Source organism: Octopus sinensis, linkage group LG27 (assembly GCF_006345805.1).
Source record: "Octopus sinensis linkage group LG27, ASM634580v1, whole genome shotgun sequence".
NCBI classification, from domain to species: Eukaryota; Metazoa; Mollusca; class Cephalopoda; order Octopoda; family Octopodidae; genus Octopus; species Octopus sinensis.
This window is the reverse complement of record NC_043023.1, coordinates 12,002,186-12,019,547: the sequence shown is the minus strand read 5'-3', so window position 1 is coordinate 12,019,547 and position 17,362 is coordinate 12,002,186. Positions and strand designations below refer to the sequence as shown.

The following is a 17,362-nucleotide window of genomic DNA, read 5'->3' as shown; positions in this document are numbered from 1 at the left end:
CCTCAATGGAATCTGACCTTTGAAAACATAGACATTAAATGGATGACAGTGTTGATGTTGTAAGATTTGCAACGTTGAATGTTGTTTAATGATTCTCTTTATCTTGTAAGAATTAGCACTTCCTTCTCTAAGCCTAGATTCGAAATCGAATCCAAGAATCATCGGTCGTCGAAAAACAATGCATTTACAAACGCGAAAAAAGGTTCTTCTTGTTCTGTCAAAAAGTGATTGATCAGCTCCTTTGACCCTGACCTCTCAGCCATGTCGGCGAAGTTCACACTGGACAAGCGCTGACCTACTTAAGTAGTAACTCTGTTGCAGTATGTCTATCTTTCTAGCTGTTTCAATATTATTAAATACAAGGGAAGAACAGAGAAAGAAAGACAATCGCAGCTGACACACCCTTTTAATCATGATGAAATAGTTTGTATTTAGTTTACGCACACACACATCCACTACAATCTCTCCACCTCGTTCTTTTTCTCTTTCAGAATATCATCATTTCACGTCGTGACGTAAAGAAATTCCTTCATTCAGATGTGCCTCTGATGAGAGATGTCCTTGATTTATGCGGGATTTGGCTGCTATTTTTATCTATGGGAGAGAGATGTCCTTGATTTATGCGGGATTTGGCTGCTATTTCTAGCGATGGGATAGAGATGTCCTTGATTTGTGCGGGATTTGGCTGCTATTTGTAGCTATGGGAGAGAGATGTCCTTGATTTGTGCGGGATTTGACTGCTATTTCTAGCTATGGGAGAGAGATGTCCTTGATTTATGCAGGATTTGACTGCTATTTCTAGTTATGGGAGAGAGATGTCCTTGATTTGTGCGGGATTTGGCTGCTATTTCTAGCTATGAGAGAGAGAGAGATGTCCTTGAATTGTGCGGGATTTGGCTGCTATTTCTAGCTATGGGAGAGAGATGTCCTTGATTTATGCAGGATTTGACTGCTATTTCTAGCTATGGGAGAGAGATGTCCTTGATTTATGCAGGATTTGACTGCTATTTCTAGCTATGGGAGAGAGATGTCCTTGATTTGTGCGGGATTTGGCTGCTATTTCTAGCTATGAGAGAGAGAGAGATGTCCTTGAATTGTGCGGGATTTGGCTGCTATTTCTAGCTATGGGAGAGAGATGTCCTTGATTTATGCAGGATTTGACTGCTATTTCTAGCTATGGGAGAGAGATGTCTATGAATTTGGTTGGCCTGAGGCTACTGTAGAAGATACCCAAGGTGTCATGCAGTGAGACTGAACCTGGAACCATGTGTTTGGAAAGCAGGCTTCTTATCACACAGCAGTGATTCATTTATACCATATTTTGATGAATATCCATAGCGAAACAAATGTAGAGATTGTGAATCTAATTTCAAATGTCAATAACTGTTAGGTTTTCCCACAAAAGAGATTTTCTTTTCCATGTTATATAAAATACATGTACAGCTTCCATGTTATATTAATTATATTTACATTTATGCATTGCTAAAGTGAAACACCAAAGCTCCACGCGGCTCTGGCAGAAGGTTATGGCAAAACTTCTGCTGACTCTTTCACCACAATTTTCTCCCACTCTTTCCTCCTGCATCTTGCAGCTCACCTGCGATGGACCGGCGTTCTGTTCAGGTGGGGAACCTATACGCCAAGAAACTGGGAATCCGGCCCTTATGAGCCAGGCGTTGCTCGAGGTCTTCCATCAATTTCAGAGATTGGCACTTTTTTATGCAACTTTTGTTAAAATAAATGTTTGTTCCTACAGTTTATCTCAGAAATGAATCTGTATTTTTTAAGTAGCCTCTACATTTTCCACTATTGTTTCTTTATAATTTCAGAACGTCAGATGACAGAAGAAGAATCCTAAATATCTATAATGTTTGAAAGACTAAAGGAAAATATTATAGAAAACTGTTTCTGCAAATTTGAGGAAGAATTCTTGTGAAACATTTGCTCTGAAATAACATTTTAGTCAAATTTCTAAACATCACAGACTAGTGTGTCAAGAACTGAAGCATATATGCCACTGAAAGTTGGATAAATTTACGGATGTTTTGCTAAACAAAGACAACAGTAGAAGGAAATAGAGGAGAAGAAGTGTTAGGAATAAAGTATAAAAACAAGAGCAAGAAAAATATATCAACTGGGATTTGAGAGGAAAAGAAATAGGAAAGAGAGAGAAAATTATTGAATTGATTTTCCCCTGAACACATGAGAAAATAGACGAGATCATATGACTGTGATATCTGTACAAAGTTGTTCTCTCGGAAAAGCAACCTAATTATGCACAAACAGACTCATACGGGGGAGAAAGTGTATCATTGTGATACCTGTGGTAAATCATTCTCTAAGGATAGTAACTTATCTAGACACAAACATATTCATACAGGAGAGAAACCATATCAGTGTGATATCTGTGGTAAATCATTCTCTCGAAGTATTCACTTAAGTGGACACAATCGTATTCATACAGGAGAGAAACCATATCATTGTGATATCTGTGGTAAATCATTCTCTGAAAATGGTTCTCTTACAAAACACCTACGTATTCATACAGGAGAGAAGCCATATCAGTGTGATATCTGTGGTAGATCATTCTCTCGAAATAATAACTTATCTAGACACAAATATATTCACACTGGACAGAAACCATATCATTGTGATATCTGTGATAAATCATTCTCCACAAGTGGTCACTTATCTACACACAAATATATTCATACAGGAGAGACAGCCCATCATTGCGATATTTGTGGTAAATCATTCTCTCAAAATGGTGACTTAACAAGACACATACGTATTCATACAGGGGAGAAACCGTATCATTGTAATATCTGTGGTAAATCGTTCTCTCAAAATAGTGAGTTAACAAGACACAAGCATATTCATACAGGAGAGAAGCCATATCATTGTGATATCTGTGGTAAATCGTTCTCTAGCAGTAGTCACTTATCTAGACACAAATATATTCATACTGGAGAGAGGCTGTATCATTGTGATATCTGTGGTAAATCATTCTCTGATAATGCTACCTTAACAAAACACATACGAATTCATACAGGAGAGAAGCCCTATCACTGTGATATTTGTGGTAAAACATTCTCTCAAATTAGTCCGTTAATTGCACACAAACGCATTCATACAGGAGAGAAACTTTTTCATTGTGACATCTGTGGTAAAACATTCTCCAGAAGTGGTCACTTATCTACACACAAATATATTCATACAGGAGAGTCACCCCATCATTGTGATATTTGTGGTAAATCATTCTCTCAAAATGGTGACTTAACAAGACACATGCGTATTCATACTGGGGAGAAGCCATATCGTTGTGATAACTGTGGTAAATCATTCTCTCAAAATAGTGAGTTAACAAAACACAAGCATATTCATACAGGAGAGAAGCCATATCATTGTGATATCTGTGGTAAATCATTCTCTGAAAATAGTGCTGTTACAAAACACCTACGTATTCATACAGGAGAGAAACCATATCGGTGTGATATCTGTGGTAGATCATTTTCTCGAAGTAGTAACTTAACAAAACATATACGTATTCATACAGGAGAGAAGCCATATCACTGTAACATCTGTGGTAAATCATTCTCTCAAAATAATGACTTACATGCACACAAACGCATTCATACAGGAGAGAAGCCATATCATTGCAACATCTGTGGTAAATCATTCTCTCAGAATAGTCATTTAACAAGACACAAACATACTCATACAGGGGTGAAAGGAAAAGGGTAGTCCCTATAGTTTCCTGTTTGCTATATTTGTTTAATATTCCTGTGTTTTATGCAATGGAAATTATGATTAAAATATTTTCCAAAATTTCAGTTGTTTGTTTTGTTTTTGCAATATTCACCTTCCACTCCATCCTTGACCACTCTATAATTCATCTCAACAGAAACAAATCTGTATTTTTTACATAGCCTCTAAACCTTACACTGTTGTTTCTCTACAATTTCAGAACATCAATTGACATTGACGTAACAGAAGAAACATCCTCAATATTTACCATTTTTTAAAGACTAAAGCAAAATATTATGCAGAACAGATGTATAACATTGTTTGTAGAAATCTGTTGTAGAATTCCTGTGAAACATTTGCTCTGAAATAATACTATTAGCCAGGACTCGGAACAACACTGACTGGAGTATCAAGAAGAGGTGCTTCTGTACTGGTGAAACTTGGATAAATTTATGTAATTGCTGCTAGAAAAAGGTAACAGTGGACAGAAATACAGGAGCAGGAGTATTTGTAAGGAATTAAGTATAAGAATAAAACAGGAAAAATATTTTAATTGGGATTTGAGAGGAAAAATAATGGAAAAGAGTGAGAAACTTCAAAAATTGATTACCTCTGTACAAATGATAAAAGAAGAGAAAAATTTGTCTTATGACTGTGACATCTGTAAAAAGGTTTTCTCTCTCAAAGGTAACCTAATTTCGCACAAATGTATTCATGCAAGAGAGAAACCATTGCACTGTGATATATGTGGTAAATCATTCTCTCAAAGTATTAACTTGACTGTACACAATCGTATTCTTACAGGAGAGAAACCGTATAGTTGTGATATTTGTGGTAAATCATTCTCTCAAAGTTATGCTTTGAAGAGACACCAACGTATTCATACAGGAGAGAAGCCAAATTACTGTGAGATCTGTGGTAAATCATTCTCTGAAAGTTTCAATTTATCTGTACACAAACGTACTCATATGGGAGAGAAGCCATATCACTGTGATATTTGTGGTAAATCATTCTCTATAAGTAGTGACTTACCAAGACACAAACGTCTTCATACAGGAGAGAAGCCATATCGTTGTGATATCTGTGGTAAATCATTCCCTCAAAGTAACGCCTTAACTGCACACAGGCGTATTCATACAGGTGAGACGCCATTCTGTGATATTTGTGGTAAATTATTTTCTCAAAATAGTTCATTAACACAGCACAAACGTGTTCATACAGGAGAGAAGCCATATCACTGTGATATTTGTGGTAAATTATTTTCTCAAAATAGTGCCTTAACTGCACACAAACGTATTCACACAGGAGAGAAGCCCTATCATTGTGATATCTGTGGTAATACATTCTCTGTAAGTAGTTCACTAACACAACACAAACGTATTCATACAGGAGACCAGCCACATTGTGATATCTGTGGTAAATCATTCTCTGAACGTAGTTTGTTAACACAACACAAACGTATTCATACGGGAGAGAAGCCGTATCTCTGTGATATTTGTGGTAAATCATTCACTCAAAATAGTGCCTTAACAACACACAAACGTATTCACACAGGAGAGAAACTGTATCATTGTGATATTTGTGGTAAATCATTCTATCAAAATTGTAACTTAACAAAACACAAACACATTCATACGTGGGAGGAAGGAAAAGGGCAGTTTCTCTAGTTTTTTTTTCTTTCTTTCATTATTCACCTCCTACTCATGTATTTACTTTCCATTTACTTTTACTCAAGAATATTGTAAAAATGTCAAATATTTACGTAAACAATGACCCCCAAATACAAAACACGTCACAAAGGAAGAACATATGGCATACGTATAGTTTAGTGCCCCACACCAGTCTGTTTCCTCATTAGTTTCTGAATAATGTTTTTAAAATTAAACTTTGCACAGTTAGGTTTTCAAGTGTCCGAATTATTATGATTTTCTGTTTCTAATGGGATCACCGACGTGGTGATCTCAATCTCGCTCACAACATCATAGGCGGAAAGTGTAACCTCTCGAAAGAGCTGTTCCTCACTCCTGCTCCAGAGCGTCGGCTGCGGGGTCACTCTGAAAAGCTCTATCTGCGACGATTTCATCTCAATCGAAGGAGAGGGGCTTTCTCCGTCCGGGTTGCGGATCTGTGGAACAAGCTGCCGGACGAGATATTGAAGATGACGACCGCTCGGTTCAAAGTCTCTCTTGACCAGAAATGACCTGAACTCTTTGTATGACCACCCTCCCTGTACATAACTCCATGTCCCCCTAAATGGCCTTGCTTTTTGCTTTTTGAGCCAATAAAAATTGAATTGAATTAAATTCAATATATATATATATATATAAAGCTCTATCTATGACGATTTCATCTCAATCGAAAGAGAGGGGCTTTCTCCGTCCGGGTTGCGGATCCGTGGAATAAGCTGCCGGATGAGATAGTGAAGATGCCGACGACCACTCGGTTCAAAGTCTCTCTTGACCAGAAATGGCCCGAACTCTTAGTATGACTACCCTCCCTGTACATAACTCCCTGTCTCCCTAAATGGCCTTGCTTTCGCTTTTTGAGTCAATAATAATTGAATTGAATTGAATATATTCCTGTTATACATATACACGCGTTCAACATCAATGGAAATTGTAGCTGTGATGCCAGTGCCGGTAGCACGTAAGAGAACCATCTGAACGTGGCCGTTGCCAGCGCCGCCCCGACTGGCCTCCGTGCCGGTGGCACATAAAAAGCTCCATCCTATTGTGGCTGTTGCCAGCCTCATCTGGCCCCATGTGGATGTCAACATGAAACTTCAATATCATTTATATATCTAAATATATCAACACAAAGATGACTTTGATTTCTGAAGATGATTGTGCTGGATTTTTGAAGAATTTGTTATGAGAGAATAAAGGAATGGGAATAAGGAATAAAAGTTTTAAGTGACATTGATTTTGTCTTTGTTGTGTTTTCATCATCATCCTCTAACATCCATTTTTAGCATCCGTCTTCTATGCAGGCTTTGATGGGAAAGTGTGACATGAGCTGGCAAGCCAGAGTGCTGCTCCACGTTCCTGTCAGATTTGGCTTGGTTTCTTTGGCTCTATGCCCTTAACCCTTTCAATACCAACCCATGTGAAACCACCTCTGGCTCTGTAGTACAAATGTCTTGTTTTCATAAATTTTGAATTAAAATCTTCCACCAAACCTTAGTCACAATTTATGTTCCTAACACTAGCTTAATGATAATGAAGTTATTTTACTAAATTCTTTGTTATATTTAAAATTAATTGAAGGAAACACAGAGCATCTCAACAGAAATACGGTAATGAAAGGGTTAAGATACATGGCGCATTTTATAAATATTCCTGTTCAAGTATCGTAACAGTATCAAACAAGTAGTAGCTCTTTCAGTTGTGTATTTAATTTGATATGTGTGTGTGTGTGTGTGAACAGGATGTCAGTCTGATAACTAAAATAAGTGTATACAAATTTCGCATTTTGAGTGTATTTATGTATGGGGCAGAAGCATGGACTCTCTTCTACAGAGAAATAAAAGAACTTGATTTGCACCACAACATATGCAGCAAAATGGCAAGAGAAGACATTAAATGTAAAAATTTTAGGAAAATGTAATATGACCAGTATCCAAGGCATAACGGATGAGAATTCAGATATATTAATAGAAATGAAAAAATCATTATCATTGTGATACGTATGAGAAATTATTATCTTATAATGAATAATTTAAGAAAACCAAACAAACCTGATTCAGGTGAGAAACCACATCACTGTGGTGTCTGTGGTAAATCATTCACTGAAGAAAGAGTCTTAACCAAACACAAATGCATTGATACAGGAGAGAAACCACATCACTGTGGTGTCTGTGGTAAATCATTCTTTCAAAGTGGTCTCTTTGGGTTTATTTACATTTCTTAAACGAATATATAATATGTAACAGGGACACTTTCATATGACGCTGCCAGAAAATGTTACGGCATAAATCGTTTTCACCTCAATAGACGTCATTGATTGGTTGAAATTGCCAAAATGCAAGAAAGTAAACAGCAAATATCTTACTAACCACAGAATTTTCTCAATAAAGCCAAGAGAAAATGATGTTTTATAAACACATTCTACCAGTATATGAAGTTTAAAATTTTCTAGTTACATAGTAATTATTTTAAAAATCTGCCAGTCAAAGTGAAAAGATCCAGTAATTAGTTTATCGTAACCAAAATTGAAAGCAATCTGAGCAAAATTAAAGTGGGCTCAGTTTGGGAATGAAAAAGTCTAGGATTATTTGACACCGCTAGAAAAAAATCCGATTTTCTGTAGCGGTGTCGTATGAAATTGTCATCCATAATTATAACTCTAGTATCAATCTATAGCATTTCAATCTATTTTAGATCTACGATTAGGGGTGGGGGAAGGGTATCTTTTTTTTCTTCGCAAATGTAAATAAACCCAATCTGTTTCTTAAACGAGGGACATATTCATACAGCACGGAATGTTTTCACCCCAAATGGAGGTCAGCGATTGGTTAAAATTGCCGAAATGCTCGAAATTAAAGACAAAATATCTTACAAACTATAGAATTTTCTCAATAAAGCCAAAAAAAAATGATGTTTTATAAACACATTCTACCAGTATACGAAGTTTAAAAGTGTTTAGTTAACTAGAAATTGTCTGCCATTCAAAAGGAAAATATCCAAAGTCTAGATGCAAATAATCTGGTGAAAATTTGAAGAAAATAATTAAAAAAATCTAAAGTGAAGTTAAGAGAATGAGAGAATGAGAAAAACAAAAACGAATGGAACCATTCGGTATCGCCATCTAGTGGAGAATTGAATACAACCATAACCATATAAAGGGAAATAATTTATACAACACTTCAAACCATGTGGAAATCAGTTATTTATGAAAGTGATTTACTGCCGGGCACTTGCTTTGCTGTTTATATCTGAATACGGTAAGTTGCTAAAGATTTACTTTAATGCTGTATGATAGTACTACTACTAATAATAATTAATTCTTTTATTGGCCACATGGGCTGACAAAAATCAATTATAACATAAAGGGACAAAAAACAATACGAAAGGTTACAAAGGGTTTTGTCCGTTTGTGAAAAATACAAGTAAAAACAGTTTAACAACGAAAGATTATAACAATGAAAATCTCCCAAAAGTGGGAGGCGTTACGAAAGGTTCCTGGTGGGAAAAAACCCCATAAAAGCCAACGGGAGCCTGGTAAAAAGGCGAGTAGAGTGTCCCTTTCTCCTTTTGTAATACCTTTTTAAATTACAGGTGTATCCTCAGAATTGGTCCATTTATACTGGCCATTCTTGCGACATTTACCCACCTTTCAGCAAACTTGCTATCGGACAGCACTTTCCTCTCTCCTCTCATCTTCCTTTTCAAGTGAAAGTTGATAATAATGTAAATAATAGAAATATGTGAACCTTTCCATATTACAGGAATTATTTCGAAACGGAAAATATATTTGCTCGACTAAAATAACAACTTGTAAACTGAAATGATGATCTGTTGTTTATGTAAACCTATGAACCACCGTTACATGGGATATAAAGTAAAATTAATTTATAAAATGCGAGTAAAAAAGTTTAATTAATTGATTAATTAGTAAAATGAGGGGAAACCGATTGAAGAATACCATATTAATTAACGTTGTCCTGTTGTTTAAGAGGTTATATTAATAATAGTAATGATGTAGGTTAGAAATTTTGCCAAGGCCTGCAGTGTTTGAGGGGATCGCGAAGCCGAATATATGGAACCCAGTATTTCCCGAAAAGGATGAAGGGCAAAGTCGACCTCGGCCGTATTTTCAGTCAGGAGTTTCCGCTGAGGTCGACATTGACTGGGGTCGCTATAATAATAATAATATATTTCTTTATTGTCCACAAGGGGCTAAACACAGAGTGGACAAACAAGGTCAGACAGACAAAGGGATTAAGTCGATTACATCGACCCCAGTGCGTAACTGGTACTTAATTTATCGACCACGAAAGGATGAAAGGCAAAGTCGACCTCGGCGGAATTTGAACCCAGAACGTAACGGCAGACGAAATACGGCTACGCATTTCGCCCGGCGTGCTAACGTTTCTGCCAGTTCGCCGCCTTAGCCTATCATAATAATAATAATAGTGTTGATGAGAATAATCTTTTGTACTTTAGACACGAGTTCAGAAAATTGGCGGGAGAAGCGGACGTCGCTTCCATGGAACAATGTGCGCTAATGTTTCTTGTTTGTTTTTACCTCGAAAGAATGAAAGCCAAATTCGACCTCGATGGGATTTGAACTTTTAGAGTATAAACGGACGAAATGCTGTTATGCATTTTGTTCGGCATGTGAACGATTCTGCTAGCGTATCATAATTGCATATGTATTGGGTTGTCCGGAAAGTTCGTGCCGATTTTTGAAGGAAAGAAAAAGGTCAATAAATACTTGCCAATAGATTTTTAATCAGCCAAATATTAACCGTTTTGTTGCACAATGCGTCTCCATCTTTCCTTAAACTTGAAAATACCCTCTTCCCAGAATTGTGGTGGTTTCATGCCAAAGAAAACAGGTAAGAATTTAGAGAAATGTTGAAGCGATTCATCTCTATACAGAATGTTGTAAAACTTTCAATGTCTCAATGGATTCTGACCCATGCAAACATAGACATTAAATGGATGACAGTGTTGATGTTGTAAGATTTGCAATGTTGAATTACTATGTCGTTTAATGATTCTCTTTATCTCACTGCTTCTTTTTTTCTATTTCAGAATATCACATGTTGACGTTAAAGAAATTTCTTCATTTAGACATGCCTCTGATATTTTGATTGACTTTCATCAATTAAAGGAAGACCATATATTCATAAGGCACATTCATTAATGCATCAACGACAAACGATAAGAAAATATTTCTTCTACGATGGAATTGATAGCAACATTCATTTGCCTTCACTGTTTGGAATGTAGTGAAGGTGATTGCTTGGTTAATTAAGCTTCGATAAATTTACAAAAGTTTTAACTGTTTACATCTGCCGTTTTAGATATAAAAGAAACATGGTGTTAAAGTATTCTCTGAAAATACTGACACAACTGAACACAAATATATTCATAGAAATGAAAAAATCATTATCATTGTGATACGTATGAGAAGGTTTTATCTTATAATGAATGATTTAAGAAAACCAAACAAAACTGATTCAGGTGGGAAGCCATATCACTGTGATATCTGTGGTAAATCATTCACTGAAGAAAGAGTCTTAACCAAACACAAATGCATTGATACAGGAGAGAAACCACATCACTGTGATGTCTGTGGTAAATCATTCTCTCAAAGTAGTCACTTGACTAGTCATGTACGTATACATACAGGAGAGAAGCCATTTCATTGCAATATCTGTGGTAAATCATTCTCTGAAAATAGTAACTTGGCTCGTCACAAACATATTCATACTGGAGACAAAGCATATCACTGTGATGTCTGTGGTAAATCATTCTCTCAAAGAGGTTCCTTGACTAGTCACATACATACACATACAGGTGAGAAACCACATCACTGTGATATCTGTGGGAAATCATTCTCTAGAAATAGTCAGTTGACTATTCACAAATTTATTCATACTGGAGAAAAACCATATCAGTGTTATATCTGTGGTAAATCGTTTTCTCTAAATAGTGATTTAACTCGTCACAAACATACACATACAGGAGAGAAAGCATATCATTGTAATATCTGTGGCAAATCATTCTCTAGAAATAGTATCTTGACATGTCACATACGTACACATACAGGAGATAAACCATATCATTGTAATATCTGTGATAAATCATTTTATCGAAACAGTCACTTGACTAGGCACAAAATTATTCATACTGGGGAAAAATCATATCTGTGGTGAATCATTCTTTGAAAAAAGCCACTTTAGTACACATGTGAGTATTCATACACAAGTGTAACAATATCAATATCAAAATTTATTACAACAGGACAACAATTATGAATATTTTGTCTGCCATAAGACAGGGCTTATTCCTTGATGTTATCGACTTCAATTCCATCACTGTCAATATGAAATTCATGAATATGAACCTCAGTATCATGTATGTGTCTAAATATATTAAAACAGTGATGATTTGTGAAGAACATGGTGCTGGATTTTTGAGGAATTTCTTACGAGAGAATACAGGAAAGGGAATAAGGAATACAAGCTTTAAGAGACATTCAGTTTGTCTTTGTGTTTTCATCATCACCATCCTCATCCTCATCCACTCTCAAAGTGGTGACTTGACTAAACACAAAGCTACATATACAGGAGAGAAGCCATATCATTGTGATATCTGTGGTGAGTCCTTCTTTGAAAAAAGGCCTCTTAAGTACACGTGTGAGTATTCATACACAAGTGTAACAGTATCAATATCAAAATTTATAACATGAGAACAATTATGAATATTTTGTCTGCTAAAAGACGGGGTTTATTCCTCTTCAAGCTTGACATTATCAACTTCAGTTTCTTGGATGTCAACATGAAATTCATGAATCACAACTTCAATATCATTTATATATCTAAATATATCAACACAGAGATGACTTTGATTTCTGAAGATGATTGTGCTGGACTTTTGAGGAATTTGTTATGAGAGAATAAAGGAATGGGAATAAGGAATAAAAGTTTTAAGTGACATTGATTTTGTCTTTGTTGTGTTTTCATCATCATCTCCTATTGAGGTGAAAAGCATTCTGTGCCTTATGAATATGTCCCTCGTTTAAGAAACAGATTAGGTTTATTTACATTTGTGAAGAAAAAAGGATACCCTTTCCCCCACCCCTAAAACAGATTGAAATGCAATAGATGTATTCTAGGGTCATAATTATGGGTGACAATTTCATATGACACCGCTAGAAAAAACTGCCGGTCAAACCGAAAAGATCCGGAAGGACAATGATTGGAAAGGAGAGGAAATGACGTAAGGGAAAGGACCGGAAGTGCGACGGCATGACGTCACGTCATGAAGCCACATGTTGAAGACGTCTTCTGTATTAGGGTATCTTTGACGGGGTCAAATCATGCGTTGGAAACGGTTGTAGAGAATATGAGAATACACTTCGTTATAATAATCTGGTGAAAGTTTGAAAGAACTTGACGGTGAAATTGTTGATAAAATGGGACAAAAAAAAAAGCTGGAACGACTTCAACCAGATAGTAAAGCCATCTATTGGAGAATAGAAGTACAACCATATCAAGGGAAGTAACTTCTACAAGGCTTCAACCGCGGTCCAATTAAATTATTAATTAAGGTGCTTAATTACCAATCACTGGCTTGTTTATATCTGAATACGGTAAGTTGATAAAGATTTACTTTAAGACTGTAATAATACTATTAATTAATAATTTAAATAATAAAGTTATGCGAACTTCTCGAAGCGAAAACATTTTATTTTTTAGTATAAAATATTTAAAACTGGATGAATCTTCGTCATTTTTTGCATACTTCATCTATTTTGTTTATATTTACCGTCTTAATAACTTTTTCAAAAATTAGGTGTCATTTTCGTGCAGAGGTGTGTTTCTAGGTACTACTAGAGAACAGTGGTTCCAATGTGCGCTTTTTTAACCCTAAACCTAACCCTAACCTTAGTTTACACTTTTACTTGTTTCAGTCATGCTGGAGCACCGGCTTTAGTCGAGCAAATCGACCCCAGGACTTATTCTTTGGAAGCCTAGTACTTATTCTATCGGTCTGTTTTGCCGAACCGCTAAGTTACGGGGACAAACACAGAAACAGAAACATATACATATATATGACGGGCTTCTTTCAGTTTCCGTCTACCAAATCCACTTACAAGGCTTAGGTCGGCCCGAGGCTATAGTAGAAGACACTTGTCCAATGTGCCACGCAGTGGGAATGATCCCGGAACCTTTATCATTTAATTTCCTTTGATGTGTATTCAGCCTTGAAATACAAACATACGCGCAAGTCGTTCTAGGATCGACTACTTATGACTAGCTAGCGAGTGCGTGCACTGGGACCACTGTTCGCTAGTAGTACCCGTTTCTAAAGGAGCACCGATAGATATAATGTAAAGTAAATACATTTGTAAAATTAATTAGTAAAATGAGAGGAAACCGATTGAAGAATGCCACATTAATTAATGCTGTCCTGTTCTTTGAGTTATTGGTAAAACGGTAAGTCGACAAAGATTTACTATAAAGCGATGTTAATAATAGTAATGATGAGTACTATTTAAGAAGAGTGGTCCCTGTGCGCGCACTCGCTAGCTAGTAGTGACTAGTGGATTCTAAAACGACTGCTTACCGCGAGTGTGACAGGTTTTTTTTTAAACAAATAGGGTCTTTTTTTAACAAAATAAATAATTCGGATCTTTTCCGTTTGAATGGCAGTTTTTAACATAATTTCTAGGTAACTAAACACTTTTAAACTTCGTATACTGGTAGAATGTGTTTATAAAAGATCTTTTTCTCTTGGCTTTGTTGAGAAAATTCTATAGTTTGTAAGATATTTGTTGTTTTTTTTCTGCAATTTCAATCAATCACTGAAGTCTATTGAGGTAAAAAAAACATTCTGTGCCGTATGAATATGTCCCTCGTTTAAGAAACAGATTGGGTTTATTTACATTTCTGAAAAAAAAAAGCATACCCTTCCCCCCACCCCTAATCCTAAAACAGATTGAAATGCAATAGATCGATACTAGGGTTATAATTATGGGTGACAATTTTATGTTACCTTGCTAGAAAAAAGTGCCGTTGAAACCGAAAAGATCCAATAAGTGTCTTCTACTTTAGCCCTGAGCTAACTAAAGCCTACTGAGGGGATTTGGTACGGGGAAAGTGTATCATTTATACAATTATGTCTCTGTGTTTGTCCACCTCCCTGCCACACACCTCTTGACTCTGTGTGTTAGTTTGTTTACATCCCTGTCACCAAGTGGTTGGGCAAAGTTCTGAATTAAAATCTTCCACCAAACCATAGTCACAATTTATGTTCCTAACACTAGCTTAATGATAACTGAGTTATTTTACTAAATTCTTTGTTATATTTAAAGTAATTGAAAGAAACACAGGGCATCTCAAAATAAATACAGTAATGAAAGGGTTAAATAAGATCACAGATGATATTATATAATTTGCACTGTTGAATTACTGTGTCATTTAACAATCCTCTTTTTCTTACTTATTCTTTTCTTTTTTCAGAATATTACATCATGTTGACATAAAAGAAATTACTTCATTCAGACGTGGCTCTGATATTTTGATTGACTTTCATCAATTAAAGGAAGATGATATATTTATAAGGAGCATTCATCAATACATCAACTTCTTTGTATGAATAAAATCTTCGACGAACAATGGGAAAATATTTCTTCTGGAGAATGGAATTAACAGCAACATTTTCTTGTCTTCAATGTCTGGAATGTAGAGGAGATCATCAATTTACAGATTCATTAAGCTTTTATTAATTACTCTCTAAAAATAGTGACACAAATGAACGCAAACATAGAAATGATAATGGAATGTAGACGAGGTGATCGTTTTACAGTTTCAGTAAACTTGGATAACTTTATAAAAGAGTTATCAGTTTATATTTGCAGTTTCAGATCTTAAGATGACAGATGAAAGAAACACGACACTAAATTTTTGTCTGAAGATTGTGACACAACTGAACGCAAACATTCGTAGAAATAAAACAAGCACAGTCATTGTCATATGTATAACAAATTATTCTTTGTCTAGCAATATAAACGTGAGTACTGTCCAAATCTCTGACCAATCACATACAGCTAGCTGGCATTTTGATTGGGATTTGGATAGAAAATTCACAAAAAAGTCAATTCTATCAATTTTTTAATGGCTTTGCGGGGTGACTGGGGAAATGTAAAGATGTGCATGACCACCCTTGGACGGTTTTGAATGACCATAGCGAGCCCTCTAACTGAAAAATTGTGGATTTGTATAAAGGACACTCACACAGACATTTTGCCGTTTATATATATATATATTTAATGGCTTTGTGGGGTGACTGGGGAAATGTAAAGATGTGCACGACCACCCTTGGACAGTTTTGAATGACCATAGAAAGTGTGAGCCCTCTAACTGAAAAATTGTGGATTTGTACAAAGGACACACACACAGACATTTTGCCGTTTATATATAGAGAGATAATGAATGATTTAATTAAACTGAACAATTCTGATATAGAAGAGAAACTGTATTGTTGTGATATCTGTGATAAATTATTTTCTGCAAATAGTGCTTTCAATAGTCACAAATGTGTTCATACAGGAGAGAAGCCATTTCAGTGCAATATCTGTGGTAAATCATTCTCTCGAAATAGCCACTTGATTCAACACAAACGTATTCATACTGGGGAAAAACCATATCAGTGTGATATCTGTGGTAAATCATTCTCTCAAAATAGCATTCTTACTCGTCACAAACGTGTTCATACAGGAGAGAAGCCATATCATTGTGATATTTGTTGTAAATCATTCACTGAAGTAGAGACTTCACTAAACACAAATGCATTCATACAGGAGAGAAACCCCATCACTGTGATATCTGTGGTCAATCACTCTCTCAAAGCACTCACTTGACTAATCACAAACCTACACATACAGGAGAGAAGCCATTTCAGTGCAATATCTGTGGTAAATCGTTCTCTCGAAATAGCCACTTGATTCAATACCAACTTATTCATACTGGGGAAAAACCTTATCAGTGTGATATTTGTGGTGTATCATTTTCTCAAAGTGGTGACTTGACTAGACACAGACGTACTCATAGAGGAGAGAAGCCATATCATTGTAATAACTGTAGTAAATCATTCTCTCAAAGTGGTAACTTGATTGATCCCAAGCGTACCCATACAGGAGAGAAGCCATATCATTGCAATATCTGTGGTAAGTCTTTCTCTCAAAGTGATAACTTGACTAGTCACAGATGTATTCATACAGGAGAGAAGCCATTTCAGTGCAATGTCTGTGGTAAATTGTTCTCGAAATAGCCACTTGATTCAACACAACCGTATTCATACTGGGGAAAAACCATATTAGTGTGATATCTGTGGTCAATCACTCTCTCAAAGCACTCACTTGACTAATCACAAACCTACACATACAGGAGAGAAGCCATTTCAGTGCAATATCTGTGGTAAATCGTTCTCTCGAAATAGCCACTTGATTCAACACAACTGTATTCATACTGGGGAAAAACCATATCAGTGTGATATCTGTGGTCAATCATTCTCTCAAAGTGATGACTTGACTAAGCACAAACTTACACATAAAAGAGAGAAAGCATATTTTTGTAATATCTGTGGTAAATCAATCTGTAGAAATAGTGACTTGGTGAGGCACAAACGTATTCATACTGGGGAAAAACCATATCAGTGTGTTATCTGTGGTGAATCATTCTCTCAAAATTGCATTTAAACTAGTCACAAACATGTTCATACAGGAGAAAAGCCATATCATTGTGACACCTGTGTTAAATCCTTTTCTGAAAATAGCTCTTTAACTAGTCGCATACGTGTTCATACTGGGGAAAAAGCATATCATTGTGATATCTGTGGTAAGTCATTCTCTCAAAGTAGTAACTTGACTGAACACAAAC

General features: G+C 35.9%; 3 protein-coding genes and 1 pseudogene across 4 annotated transcripts in view; 3 read left to right on the top strand and 1 right to left on the bottom strand.

The window, feature by feature from the left end:
- Nucleotides 1-17,362, top strand: part of LOC115225439 (early growth response protein 1-like) — a 424,836-nt gene that overhangs the window by 55,364 nt on the left and 352,110 nt on the right. The window contains exons 4-7 of one of the 2 annotated variants that reach the window (XM_036514188.1): nucleotides 10,938-11,072; nucleotides 11,241-11,596; nucleotides 16,105-16,165; nucleotides 16,333-16,734. The exons of the other annotated variant lie outside the window; for it this stretch is intronic. Coding sequence (XP_036370081.1) covers nucleotides 10,938-11,072; nucleotides 11,241-11,596; nucleotides 16,105-16,165; nucleotides 16,333-16,734 — 954 coding nt within the window. The remainder of the gene's footprint in view (nucleotides 1-10,937; nucleotides 11,073-11,240; nucleotides 11,597-16,104; nucleotides 16,166-16,332; nucleotides 16,735-17,362) is intronic. 2 annotated transcript variants of the gene reach the window in all.
- The window catches only part of LOC115225462 (zinc finger protein 208-like), a 524,237-nt gene that overhangs the window by 186,392 nt on the left and 320,483 nt on the right, over nucleotides 1-17,362 (top strand). The window lies entirely within an intron of this gene.
- LOC115225040 overlaps nucleotides 1-17,362 on the top strand; it is a 336,418-nt pseudogene that overhangs the window by 74,391 nt on the left and 244,665 nt on the right.
- Nucleotides 1-17,362, bottom strand: part of LOC115225384 (zinc finger protein 208-like) — a 146,709-nt gene that overhangs the window by 108,205 nt on the left and 21,142 nt on the right. The window lies entirely within an intron of this gene.